The sequence below is a fragment of the Schistocerca americana genome, chromosome 1, assembly GCF_021461395.2.
Source record: "Schistocerca americana isolate TAMUIC-IGC-003095 chromosome 1, iqSchAmer2.1, whole genome shotgun sequence".
Classification (NCBI taxonomy): domain Eukaryota; kingdom Metazoa; phylum Arthropoda; class Insecta; order Orthoptera; family Acrididae; genus Schistocerca; species Schistocerca americana.
The window spans coordinates 219,193,682-219,208,208 of NC_060119.1; the positions used below are offsets into that span (position 1 = coordinate 219,193,682).

Here is a 14,527-nt window from a genome sequence, read left to right on the forward strand (position 1 = left end):
ACTGCTGAAAACGAAGAACAGGAATGAAGCAAGAAGATGAAATACAATAGCTACTAGAAGCAATATTAACGATATTACATATCTTAGTCTAGATGGCACGAAATGGCAACATAGCAGAGACATATTGGAGATTATGGACATTACCACCCAGTTGCTCCAGAGATTTAGCCTCTTAGCACCGTCGATCCAGACATCGATTGTGTTCTTGACGTCAGAGGCAGAGTTCTGGGCCTCCACGTAGACAAGCTGGAAGTTGAAAGAGAAGTGCGCTCCCGGGTTGGTGGCATTCCCGTAATATCCTGCGATCTCGTCCATCGACCCGTAGCACTCCGTCACCATCACCGCCCTGCAGACAGAATTACCTTCTGCATTGTTCTCAGAGGCATATCCCTTGCTGAAACAATTTTGTCACATTTTCGTGTACGAGGTAGAACTGGCTCAAACTAGAAGAAAAGTTCCTGTAATGATATGGCCAGAAACCACTATCTGTTCGAATGTGGAGCAGTCTGTCCTCTCATTCCAATTTGCTTGTTACGTAGAAGTAGACGCTATAGACAGTGCTGTATATAGTTACTACGCAATCTGTCACACACTTTAATCCTTCTCCGCAGTGAATCGCGCATCCATTGAAATACACCTGGCTCATCTAGGTTGTGTCACATGAATTGGTCACACGCTCCTCTAAAGTCTGCACATTTTCGATGGACTATAGCCGGGATTCCAATGTTTCATGTCCGATGATCGTAAGGTCATACTACTGGATCCGCTCGACCATCCCATTGTCCACGTAACGTTGCGGTGACGTACCGTCGCACGACCTATAGAGAACCGGGGAATGCCCGTCATGCACAAATCACAGTCACTGTCTTTCTGCAAGGGTCACTTACTCCAATACCGCTGGTAATTCGTCGTGTAGCGAACTGCAACTGTAAGACGGCCTACTCCACCGAATACTAAACTTTACTCGCCACAAATAAAACTGCCCACATCTCAACAGGTATCGGTTTCCGGACATACAATTATAAGAACTTTTCTTCTCAGTCTCCGTTCGATCAGGCCTCGGAAGACCCAACGGGGCCGACCGACCGCCGTATAATCCTGAGTCGACATGCTTCATTGGATGCGGATATGGAGGGGCAAGCCGTCACCACACTTCTCTCTCGGCCATTATCTCAATCATGTTGCTCCCCAACTGGCCTCTCAAGGCCTAAGAGAACCCCGCTTGCCAACAGCGCTCGGTCATTCATCCAAGTGCTAGCCAAGCGCGGCAACACTTAATATTGGTGAACTGACGGGAACTGGTGTTACCAATGCAGTCTTCAAATCTAGTTTCCACCAGTACTGTACCCTGTGACACCTTTTTGAACACACTGAAATAAAACAGGTCCGAAAGAGCGTTATCGGAATTTCTTAGTAACATTATGTCGAAGTACGCCTAAACAACTCAGAATACTTAGTTGGCTTTGATGTGGTATCCCTATTTACAAGGGTCCTACTCGAAGTCTCCATCAATGACCGTCAATGAATTTCAAGTGGACGTCACAGACTTGCTGCGGTATACTCTTACCTCAAACTACGTCGCGTTTAGCGAAGAAGTTTCTTGAATGGACAGACGGGATCGACATGGGAAGCCCTCATTCTTCCTTGGCGGTCAATTACACTCCTGGAAATTGAAATAAGAACACCGTGAATTCATTGTCCCAGGAAGGGGAAACTTTATTGACACATTCCTGGGGTCAGATACATCACATGATCACACTGACAGAACCACAGGCACATAGACACAGGCAACAGAGCATGCACAATGTCGGCACTAGTACAGTGTATATCCACCTTTCGCAGCAATGCAGGCTGCTATTCTCCCATGGAGACGATCGTAGAGATGCTGGATGTAGTCCTGTGGAACGGCTTGCCATGCCATTTCCACCTGGCGCCTCAGTTGGACCAGCGTTCGTGCTGGACGTGCAGACCGCGTGAGACGACGCTTCATCCAGTCCCAAACATGCTCAATGGGGGACAGATCCGGAGATCTTGCTGGCCAGGGTAGTTGACTTACACCTTCTAGAGCACGTTGGGTGGCACGGGATACATGCGGACGTGCATTGTCCTGTTGGAACAGCAAGTTCCCTTGCCGGTCTAGGAATGGTAGAACGATGGGTTCGATGACGGTTTGGATGTACCGTGCACTATTCAGTGTCCCCTAGACGATCACCAGTGGTGTACGGCAAGTGTAGGAGATCGCTCCCCACACCATGATGCCGGGTGTTGGCCCTGTGTGCCTCGGTCGTATGCAGTCCTGATTGTGGCGCTCACCTGCACGGCGCCAAACACGCATACGACCATCATTGGCACCAAGGCAGAAGCGACTCTCATCGCTGAAGACGACACGTCTCCATTCGTCCCTCCATTCACGCCTGTCGCGACACCACTGGAGGCGGGCTGCACGATGTTGGGGCGTGAGCGGAAGACGGCCTAACGATGTGCGGACCGTAGCCCAGCTTCATGGAGACGGTTGCTAATGGTCCTCGCCGATACCCCAGGAGCAACAGTGTCCCTAATTTGCTGGGAAGTGGCGGTGCGGTCCCCTACGGCACTGCGTAGGATCCTACGGTCTTGGCGTGCATCCGTGCGTCGCTGCGGTCCGGTCCCAGGTCGACGGGCACGTGCACCTTCCGCCGACCACTGGCGACAACATCGATGTACTGTGGAGACCTCACGCCCCACGTGTTGAGCAATTCGGCGGTACGTCCACCCGGCCTCCCGCATGCCCACTATACGCCCTCGCTCAAAGTCCGTCAACTGCACATACGGTTCACGTCCACGCTGTCGCGGCATGCTACCAGTGTTAAAGACTGCGATGGAGCTCCGTACGCCACGGCAAACTGGCTGACACTGACGGCGGCGGTGCACAAACGCTGCGCAGCTAGCGCCATTCGACGGCCAACACCGCGGTTCCTGGTGTGTCCGCTGTGCCGTGCGTGTGATCATTGCTTGTACAGCCCTTCGCAGTGTCAGGAGCAAGTATGGTGGGTCTGACACACCGGTGTCAATGTGTTCTTTTTTCCATTTCCAGGAGTGTATTTTTATAGGCGATTTTGAGAAAAGAGTCGTGGAATAAACAGCAGTTAAAGCTATTGATTTTTGGGCTACTCTGATGACACTTTCAAAATGGAAAGGACTGAATAGTGGAGTTTATGCCCCATCTCAACGTCATTCATAAGAATATCTCGTTTATCATGCAAATAGAAGAGGTGTTTGTTTCTTGTTCTTGGCTGTCTTAGTCAAACGGAAGAATGATGCCTTTCTGGGTCAATCATTTTAGCATAATCCTATTAACATGTATTTATACTGACAGTATTCGAGATGCCAACACACTTCACAAACCCTGGGTGGGCTTAAGCCACTTGCACATAGGATACATACATATTCCGTTTCTGAGAGTTCGTCTACGGCTTTCGCAGATCAAAGAGCAGTCTTCAGGTAAAGTGGATAGTGCGCCTGAAAAATGAACAAGTCATTATCACCTATCAAAATCTAGAATCTGACTAACATGATAGTATGACAGCAAAATCCACAACTTTTCTTCTGGGAGTTGGCAACATTTGTAGGCAGGATCCTCCGGAAATTTCAAATTAAAGATGTTCTCGGATCGATGAAGGATGATTTAGTGTTGTGGAAGGCTGGATAACACAAAATTCCTTGTCTGTGTGGTATACATTATATAGGCCAGATCCTCACGTACAATGGAGGTACCCAGCGTAGAACACCAATGCTGCAGTCGCATTTTGCGACAGACGAGGTCTGACATTGCTGAACATCGTACATCATCTTCGCAAAAGTATATGGACACCCCTGTAGCCGACCGGAGTGGCCGAGCGGTTCTAGACTCTACAGTCTGGAACCGCGCGATCGCTACGGTCGCAATTTCGAATCCTGCCTCGGGCATGGATGTGAGTGATATACTTAGGTTAGTTAGGTTTAAGTAGTTCTACGTTCTAGGGGACTGATGACCTCAGAGGTTAAGTCCCATAGTGCTCAGAGCCATTTGAACCATTTGAACACTCCTGTAGTATTGCGGAATCGAAATGTGGATGTCACGCGAGGCCGACCCGCTAGTATAAAAGCAGATGGGGGTAACGTGTTTCAGTAGAAAAGCAGTAACAGCAGTACTGGTAGATCAGGAGAGCTCATTGACTTCGAACGTGGACTAATAATTGGATGTAGCGTGAGTAGCAAATCCATCACGGACATTTCAAACCTTCTAAAGCTGCGCATGCTGACTGCTGGTGATGTTGCTGTGATTTAAGTTGGTGATGAATGGACAGAAACTGCAGTTACATGCATCTGACGACTTAGCTCATCCAACGATCCAGACACGGGAACTGCTGGTGAGACAACCCCCACTAGAAAAACAACAGCGCCTGGCACATTCTCTTCTGTACAGATCTGGCGGCTCGTGAATATACTACTCTACCGAACCATGATACGGGAAGGAAAAATCGTAGCTAAAACATGGCGAGTCAGGAACTATCGAGAAATGCGTAGGGTGTTGTGGACAGTCACATCGAATCAGCAGAATGAATCACTCGTGAGTTTCAAAGTGCAGCCGGCAGACCAGCTAGCGCAATGGTTGTACGAAGGGAGTCACAAAGAATAGAATACAATGATCAAGCTGCTCTTCGTAAGCCACACGTTTCTGTGACCACTGCTAACCGAGGTTTGAACTGGTGGAAGGAGCGACGCGACCGGACAAAGGACGACTGAAATAGAGTGATCCGGAGCGATGAATCATGCTATATCCTGCGGCAATCCGATGGAAGGGTTTCCATTTGCCGAATACCTGTAGAACATTACCTGCCATAACGTACTCGCATAGTGCTTGCAGTAAAGTAAGGAGTAGGTGGTGGTGGTTTTCGTGGTTTACTCTGCTTAAGAAAATGATAAAAGAAACGGGACGATATGATCACATTTTACACAATTGTCTACTGCGTACAATAGAGAAACAGTTCGTAGACGATGACTGTTCGTATTAGAACGACAGCGCATCCTGTTGTAAAGCAACGTCTGTGAACAGTGGTTCGTGGACAATTAGTTTTATATGGACTGGCCTGTCCAGAGCCCCAGTATGAAGTCGGTGGGATGAGTTACAATATCAACATAGCTCCAAACCTCAGCGTCCAATATCATGAGCTTTCTGGTTCCGGCTCTTGAGGAAGAATGGTCTACCATTCCTTCACAGGCATTCAGACACGTCATTGAAATGTCTCCAGCAGAGCTCAGGCTGTCATAAGAACAGTCTCCACATTAATGTCCACTAGTTGGTGTCCGCATAATTTTGGTCAGATAGTGTATATCAGCTTTTTGGAATTCCATTATTAAGCAGTCCATTGGTTTCGCATGGTGGAAAACCTTATTAACCGCACAGCTGGGGAAGGCTTGGAATCCTGTACTTACTGTAAACGACAGGGTACGACGAGCGCCACAAGGGGCGGCAACCCACCAGACTGCTGGGTTTCGCATTTGCATCATCGAAGGCGCTGCTATCTGGCGGTCTGATCCGTCTTGCAACTGCGGAGAATAACTGGCGTCTATCTTCATGCAGCCGCCAATGGAGGTATTTTAGAATTTTCATTACATCCTCTTGTACTCAAACCTGTGACTATAAGTGCTGTTCGTTCTTACGTACCTTCAGTATCCCCTTTTAGTCCTCTTTGATACGAAAAATATTATAGAATGAGTCTGACAAATTTTTTGTGAGCAATCTCCTTCTGGGGATGGCTGAACGTTCCCAATATTTTACCAGTGTGTCGAAGACTGATATCTACGTATCGTACAACTGGTCCTATGTGATCATTCTTGTTCGTATCCCTAAAAGCTGTTAACAATGTTTGAGTTAAGTACTTGTAAGTGTGACTAATAACAGACAACGGCAGAGAGAGCGGCATGCTGACCGCACACCCCTCTATACCCGCATCCAATGACGTCTACAGTCTGAGGATGACACGGTGGTCGGTCAGTACGATTAGGGTCTTCTGAGACCTATTCGGGCGGAGTTTAGTTTAGTTTAGTTTCAGTTCTATCTTTCTTTCGCTTTTGCCTTTTCCCGCAGGTAGGCAGGGTCGGCATGGTTAATCGGATTTTGCAATGTTAGCGGAAGGGGTGGCCGGATGTCCTTCCTGCCGCCACCCCGTACCCCCCAGGACGGAATTAGTGTACCCCAATTGTCTGAGACTAGTGTAATCCTTGGAATAGTACGAAAGTGTTCAAATGTCTGCGAGCCGTGTAACTGAGGCGGGACATAGGGACCAGCCCGGTGTTCACCTAGGGCGATGTGGAAAACCGCCTAAAAACACATCCGCCAGACGGATTCGATCCGGAAGCAGCGCAGTAGCGCTCTCGGCTAACCTGGCGGGTCCAGTTTGGTTTAGTTTCAGTAGCTATGACTAATAGGCTTGCAGTCATACGATAGTACTATTCTATGATTTGAGCAGTGCGCAATTTTACTTTGCACTTTTGAAAACTGTTGTAAATATGAACTAACACAATAACAGAATATACGCAAAAGAAGGTAAGGCACAGAGCCTGAGGAAAAATGTGAAGGACTCGGAAAGGTAGGAGCAAATGAAATAGAAATTCACAGATTGAGAGGGAATTTGGTGCTATTTCATTGAGTACAAACTCCAGCAGTTCACAAAGTCGTTGCGATTTCTTTGTTGGACTGTGCACTTGGCGTGTCCGCACTTACTCGCTGTTGATGGAGTCGAGCAGAGCCCGCCACTGCTGCACCATCTCGTACGTCTTGGGCTGGTGCTTGGTGTACTGGCCGGCCCACTCCTCGTCTGGATAACTCTCGTTCTCGAACAGGTGCGGAATTGCGTCCATCCTGAAGCCGTCCACGCCCTTATTCAGCCAGAACCTCACCACCTCCTGAAATCACACGTGCTATGATTACATTCTTCACATCCACATCCGTTACACATACTTCACTACACAGTGCGTAGCGGCGGTAGCTTCCTACCATCATCAGCTCTTTTTGACAATAGTGACTACACGGTCGGAATATGCACTCCTGATCAATAGCGGTACGTGGCACCTAGTAGCTGTATGGGTTCTATGATACATGAGCCAGTGACTGGAAGTACGGGGTGATCAAAAAGTCAGTATAAATTTGAAAACTTAATAAACCACGGAATAATGTAGATAGAGAGGTAAAAATTGACACACATGCTTGGAATGGCATGAGGTTTTATTAGAACCAAAAAAAAAACCAAAGTTCACAAAATGTCTGACAGATGGCGCTGGACAGCAAAACGTCAGTGACTGCGCTTGACAATCGTGTATAAAAGGAGCTCTAATGCGAGAGAGAATAAGAGGCGCCAGCAGTCGCAGCATGTTGACGTTACCTGAAAAGGAGCTTTTAGTGAAGCTGTATTATCAGAATGGGAAATGTGCCAGTTCAGAGTTACGATCCTATCGCCACAGGAAGGAGATTCGAACGTGTAAAGGTCCGTTGACAAATGCAGTTGTGGCGAGAATGATTTCGAAGTTCGAAGCCACGGGTTGTTTAGACGATAGCCCCGTAGTGTCCGACCGAGCACAAGGCGTAATGCTGCTGAGATAGTTCAGGAAGAAATGGAGACTGTAGCGGGTTCGTCTATGCACGGGGAAGTCAGCGCTCGTGCAGTCGCACGTCGCACCGGCATTTCATACACTACTATTTGGTTGGCACTGAGGCGTATACACTATTGTCAAGCGCAGTCACTGACGTTTTTCTGTCCAGCGCCATCTGTCAGACATTTTGTGAACTTTGGGTTTTTTTTTGTTCTAATAAAACCTCATGCCATTCCAAGCATGTGTGTCAATTTTTACCTCTCTATCTACATTATTCCGTGATTTATTAAGTTTTCAAATTTATACTGACTTATTCGGTTTATCGTAAGAACTGAAGATGACGCAAACGCAGCGTTAAAGCTAGTCGCCTGAGTAATAAATACATTGAAAACAAGGCTTTAGTGTTCCATTTCCATTACTTACCTTGTCTGCTGCTGTTCCACGCCCACAAGAATATTGAACTTGTGAAAGTCTATTTCTTTCCCGTCTTGTTTCATCGGCGTATATCCAAGGACAAGTGACGGTGTAAATGCCTCTGTGTGCAACCTAATATCATTCTCATCTTATACTCGTGATCCCTATCCGAAACATACGATGGAAGCAGCAGAAGCGTCATAAGGTCTGCTTCTGATTCCGCTTCTCCGACTTCCCATGATTTCGCGAGAATGATGTCGCCTCTCTTCAATAGATTCCTGCTCTAGTTCGTGAGGCACATCTGTCAGTCCTTCGTATGGGCTGCACCGCTCTATCAGACTGCAAAATAAGACTTTCTGCTAAGCTCGCGAGAACCCAAAGGTATCGGTAAACAGCGTTCCTAGAGATCACCTTTCTTCCAAAGACTCCCGTTTAAGTTCCGGGCACACATCTGTCTCCCTTTCGTGTGGGCTGTACCGCTCCGTCAGACTGAAAGGTAAGATCTTCTCGTAAGCTCACCAGAACAAAAAAGGATCGCCAAAAGCTATGATGGCCGCCATCGATAACTAGGAACGCAGCTCTATATTTGCAGTAAACATGGGGGAGCTGGCCGGTTCTAGACGCTACAGTGTGAAACCGCGCGACCGCTACTGTCGCAGGTTCGAATCCTGCCTCGGGCATGGATGTGTGTGATGTTCTTAGGTTAGTTAGGTATAAGTAGTTCTAAGTTTTAGGGGACTGATGATCTGAGAAGTTAAGCCCCATAGTGCTCAGAGCCATTTGAACCATTTTTTTTTTGGGGGGGGGAGCTGTTACGCAAATAATCAAATATTGAAAGCTACAAATGTAACAGACAACTTTCAATACGATCGTAACAAATTCTCTTCAAAAATTAATAAACCACGCTTCTTTCTAAAAACAACACCTTTAAGTAGGTTAAACATTATTTATTATTCGACAGCGCTTGTCAGTTGGGAGTTGTATGAAGGCACATCGCGGAGTACCTGAACGCAAGGATTGTGTGGAATTGGTCTTCTTTTGAAGCTGGCTTGAGTTTCTTGTTCTGTCTCGTGATTTTAACAACTACTATGTATTTGCATGGCTATTATGTTCAAAACTTCTCCCTGACAAATGTAACACTAATGATACTGTGCAGTATACATGATGGCAGACTGCATGTCATTGGCGTCAAAGCAAGATTCCTAATGACAGGCTAGTGCCAAGTTCCGGCCGAATAATGAATGATTTGTGCGCAGTTTAATTTTTTTAGCGGCTTTAATCAAGTACATGGGAGCTGCGGAGAGCCACATGTCCGAAATATTCACCTCTGTGAATACCTTCTATGCCTGCCATCATGCCTGTTTCACAAGGACTCAGAACGGTGTGATAAACACCAGGAAAGATGGCTCTAGAATCATGTTTACCATTTATTTACAGACACTCTTTACTTTCCCATGCCCCTTCCAACAAACTTGTGTGTTCCGTTCTCCTATCCTTTTACAGATTTTACGTGAGTGCATCGTTATCCGTAATTACAGCGCATTAGAAAAGCATCTCACTCGGTGCTACGTCTTCCGTAGTTGTGTAATGCCAGTTGTGTTCTCGTCTTTCAGACAATCTTTCCTCATGATGCATCCTTCTTCCCACAATTTTCTTTTTGTTTTTCTCATTGAGGGGAAAGAATACTGACTGGCAAAAAGAATGAAGGTCGGAGAAAGAGAGCGGGAAACGAAACGAAACTTCACGGGTTGAGACGAAGTGTGATGTTTTGTAGTGATTAGAAAGTAGAATCGGATTGAAACGTACTTGGCAGTACGAGCTGTAGCGTCTCCTGGAAAGACTTCTAAGAGCCATAGGAAAATGTTATGATAACCACAAGTAAACTGTATCAGTAACGAATAAAAATATGCGTGTCTATCTATGTAAACGTGCTATCATTGATGAAATGTTACTTTGTAACGAGAGAACTTTCCACCTTTACAAATTTTGAACGTAAAACTATTAATAATAAATATATTTTTGTGTAACAAATACTAAGATTATGCCGTGGAATTTCTATACTAAGTTGTCGGAGAAAAGACTTGGATGAATAACAATGATGACACTGTTGTCAGCTCTCGAACCTATTAGACGCTTTGTACGAAGTTGCTTCTGAACACACGATTTTGTTAATTGTACGTAAGTTTTTTCACAATATATCCACAAAAAGTATTTGTCCTTCTAATCTCATTTCATACCTCACTCTCCATGTGAACATAATTATATTGTGTCTCTCTCTTTCTGCAACAATATTTATCGGCCACCAACTACTACAGTTTGAAACAAACCTGGCGTATTTTACAGCTGGCCGTGCGTGTTGACAACATACGTAAATTGTTACAACCAAAATCAGTACCTTTACTCAGAATTATTTGCCCTCGTAGCAACATTGATGACTGTTAGTGGGTTTTTCAGCCACTAGTACGAGTGTGCAAAATATACGCACGTCACGACTTATAAATGTCTTCTTCCACGATTCCAAACGTAATAAGCCGATACCTTTCATAAAAAAGGAAAGAGAGAGGGACGATAGAGCCCACTTACCAGTATGGCTTTCCACACCCTCTGGCCTGAAAGCATACACTGATTCGGTTGTGGAAGATGTCATAAATCCGTTGTATAATCTCGTCAGGCAAGATGGACGACAACTATTGTAACGTGTCCTTGATATTCTGTACACTGGCACTTGGACGTGGCTGATGTCTGAGTCGGTCCAATATCTGGGACTTTTGCTGGCTACGAGGGTACCTACACACCACGTAGCCAGTTGATAGAGACGCGTGCCATGTATGGGCGGCCAGCTTCTGTTGAAAACACGGCACCACGGTACCGACGCCTGAGAGGTAACATGTGAGGATGCAGGATGTCTGTGACGTACTGTTCTACCGTCAAGAATTCCTTCACCGACTGTGATCTCAAGTAGTACCTGATGACTCTTCGCACCATGGCGCTAGGAGTAAAACCGCTGTGCCTCTCCAAAACAACAGAAGAAAGTGATTTCAGGTGTGCCGCAGGGGAGTGTCGTAGGACCGTTGCTATTCACAATATACATAAATGACCTTGTGGATGACATCGGAAGTTCACTGAGGCTCTTTGCGGATGATGCTGTGTTATATCGAGAGGTTGTAACAATGGAAAATTGTACTGAAATGCAGGAGGATCTGCAGCGAATTGACGCATGGTGCAAAGAATGGAAATTGAATCTCAATGTAGACTAGTCTAATGTGCTGCGAATACATAGAAAGATAGATCCCTTATCATTTAGCTACAAAATAGCAGGTCAGCAACTGGAAGCAGTTAATTCCATAATCTGGGAGTACGCATTAGGAGTGATTTAAAATGGAATGATCATATAAAGTTGATCGTTGGTAAAGCAGATGCCAGACTGAGATTCATTGGAAGAGTCGTAAGGAAATACAATCCGAAAACAAAGGAAGTAGGTTACAGTATTCTTGTTCGCCCACTGCTTGAATACTGCTCAGCAGTATGGGATCCGTGCCAGATAGGGTTGATACAAGAGATAGAGAAGATCCAACGGAGAGCAGCGCGCTTCGTCACAGGATCATTTAGTAATCGGGAAAGCGTTACGGAGATGATAGATAAACTCCAGTGGAAGACTTTGCGGGAGAGACGCCCAGTAGCTCGGTACGGGCTTTTGTTGAAGTTTCGAGAACATACCTTCACCGAGGAGTCAAGCAGTATATTGCTCCCTCCTACGTATATCTCGCGAAGAGACCATGATAATAAAATCAGAGAGATTAGAGCCCACACAGAAGCATACTGACAATCCTTCTTTCCACGAACAATACGAGACTGGAATAGAAGGGAGAAACGATAGAGGTACTCAAGGTACCATCCGCCACACACCGTCAGGTGGCTTGCGGAGTACGGATGTAGATGTAGATGTAGAAGGTCGCGACCATACTCACTGACGGTGGTCGTCCGGCGTAGCGCAGAACCACAATTGGTCGTTGAACACAGAGTGACTCCGTTCATCAGCTGTCCGTACTCCTCTGTCACAGCACCACTCCAAACGCAGACGTGTGCGTTGTGGTGCTGACGGCAGCCTGTGTGAGGGGCGGTATTTCCATAATGTGGCTGCTGATAGTCTCCTATCAGTGGCGCAGGATGACACAGAATGATGCACTGAACCTATTATTTGTTCTCGAACGGCACGCGCAAATGTGAATGGATTACAATGTGCTTGGTGCACAATACAGCTATCTCCATGGTCAGACGTTATCGACCGGAACCTTGATGGAAAATATCCTAGATCAGACCAGTGTCACACATGAATGCATCACAAACATGGATACAGCACGATTCGACCATCCGGCCGAATGGAAAGCCCCAGTGAGACCACATTCAAACTGTATCAGTTTCTGATGTGGCAAGCGTGGAAATCGAGTTTTCAGCATCATCGTGTCCTTCAGAGTGATCACTCGCCATATTATGCTGTTCTTGTCCCTTATATACTCTACCGGACCTGGTAACAATGCAAAACGATAGCAACACTCTGATGGCCGTTCTACATGTCACAGACAACTGCAGCTCTGATCATTTACGTAGCCGCTGATGATGTGCGTGTGTGTGCAGTTACATTCACGTCCGAAGATAACTTCTGGGTGCTTCACTTCTTCTTGGCAGGCAGTGAATTTCAAAGATACAACACGTAGAACACTTATCTTGCAATCTGATGAATCGTTTCTATTTCTTGGCTAACGAAAGGTAAATTGAATTTCCACTCACACAACAAACAGAAACTGTGTTCATGTGGTTCTCTATTTGCTTACTATTATCTATCGTCGAGTCCTCTGCTCGTGGTCTCGCGGTTGCACTCTCGCTTCCCGAGCACGGGGTCCCTGGTTCGGTTCCCGGCGGGGTCAGGGACTTTCATCTGCCCCGAGATGACTGCGTGTTGTTGTGTCGTCTTCATCGTCATCATCATCATTCATTTCCATTACCGTCGGAGGAAGGCAAACCACCTCCATTAGGATCTTGCCTGGTGCGGGTCTCCCGCATCGTTTCCCTACGCTCTATCAAGAAGCATGGGAGTTCATTTCCATTTCTACCCATCGACGAAGCTATCATGTAGACAATAGAGTCGTGAGCGAACGATACAGCAGCTGTGCTGATCTTACCTGATAAACCGTCCGTATATACTGTGAACAAGAGCGGTCCTATTACGATTTCTTAGGATACCCACGACGTCACTTTCGTTTCCGTTGAACAAACGCCTCCAGATGTAATGCATAGGCTTCCATTAGTCAAATATTCTTCTAGACAATTACATTTTTATGGAGATAATGCTTAAAATAGAATTTTGGATGTCAGTCGAAAATGACGTACTGTGGCCTTTTCAACATATTCGCTTGACTGCACTTCGAGGGTGAGTGTAGCTGTAACGTAATAGGCCGGCCGAAGTGGCCGTGCGGTTAAAGGCGCTGCAGTCTGGAGCCGCAAGACCGCTACGGTCGCAGGTTCGAATCCTGCCTCGGGCATGGCTGTTTGTGATGTTCTTAGGTTAGTTAGGTTTAACTAGTTCTAAGTTCTAGGGGACTAATGACCTCAGCAGTTGAGTCCCATAGTGCTCAGAGCCATTTGAACCATTTTTTGTAACGTAATAAACAAAGATAATTTCCCGTGCTTGTTAGCGTGAGGTTTTGAAGCACAGCGTCACACGGAAACAATATGGATTATTGGCAGCTGCACAATGCATCAAATGTTTATAGATGTAATTGTACACATACCTGTATTTTCAACAGGGCCATCTTTTATCATACAGCGTAAGTGGCCTCTAACGTTCATAGACGATGCTATCAAATGCTTCACTAATATAAAGTATACAGAGCATGCAGTTTCAACACTAAGAAATGTAAGCGCTTGTAACCAGAAAGTTATTTATGCCTCTTCAGACAACATTCGAAAAACGTGTTATACTTATTTTATTAGTTAAAGAAGTAAAAATTTTCTGTCAAATTTTAGGATTTTTCAAAATAGGAATCACTAACCTTCATCTCCTCTACAACTTCTGGATTGTTGAAGTTGAGATCCGGCTGATACGGCCCAAATTGATGCAGATAGTACATTTGCAGTTCTTCGTGCCAAGTCCACATGGAACCACCGAACCAGCTTTCCTGAAATGTTAGTTCCATATTGAATACAGATGATAAATGGCCGTGTGGCGTAGCGCTGTACATTGCTCCTATAGAAATCTTACGATCGCTAGTAGCCCTGTACAGGGGGTGACTCACGGCTCTCTCGTGACAGACGTTACATCTTGTGATGGAAATTCCAAGTATGAATATCAACAATGTAGGAACAGGTAGATTGGTACTTACCGTAAAGGAGACACGCTAACTTGCAGACAGGCGTAATTAAAAGACACTTACACAAAGCCTGCAGCCACAGCCTTCATCAGCAAAAGAGAAACACATACCATTCATACACATAAGCAAGCACA

The 14,527-nt window shown here is 45.9% G+C and overlaps 1 protein-coding gene across 1 annotated transcript in view; it reads right to left on the minus strand.

Annotated features, from left to right (window-relative positions):
• The window catches only part of LOC124620491, a 274,372-nt gene that overhangs the window by 32,764 nt on the left and 227,081 nt on the right, over positions 1–14,527 (minus strand). The window contains exons 13-15 of the mRNA XM_047147076.1: positions 14,076–14,201; positions 6,746–6,927; positions 145–346 (exon numbers count right to left, since the gene is read on the minus strand). Coding sequence (XP_047003032.1) covers positions 145–346; positions 6,746–6,927; positions 14,076–14,201 — 510 coding nt within the window. The remainder of the gene's footprint in view (positions 1–144; positions 347–6,745; positions 6,928–14,075; positions 14,202–14,527) is intronic.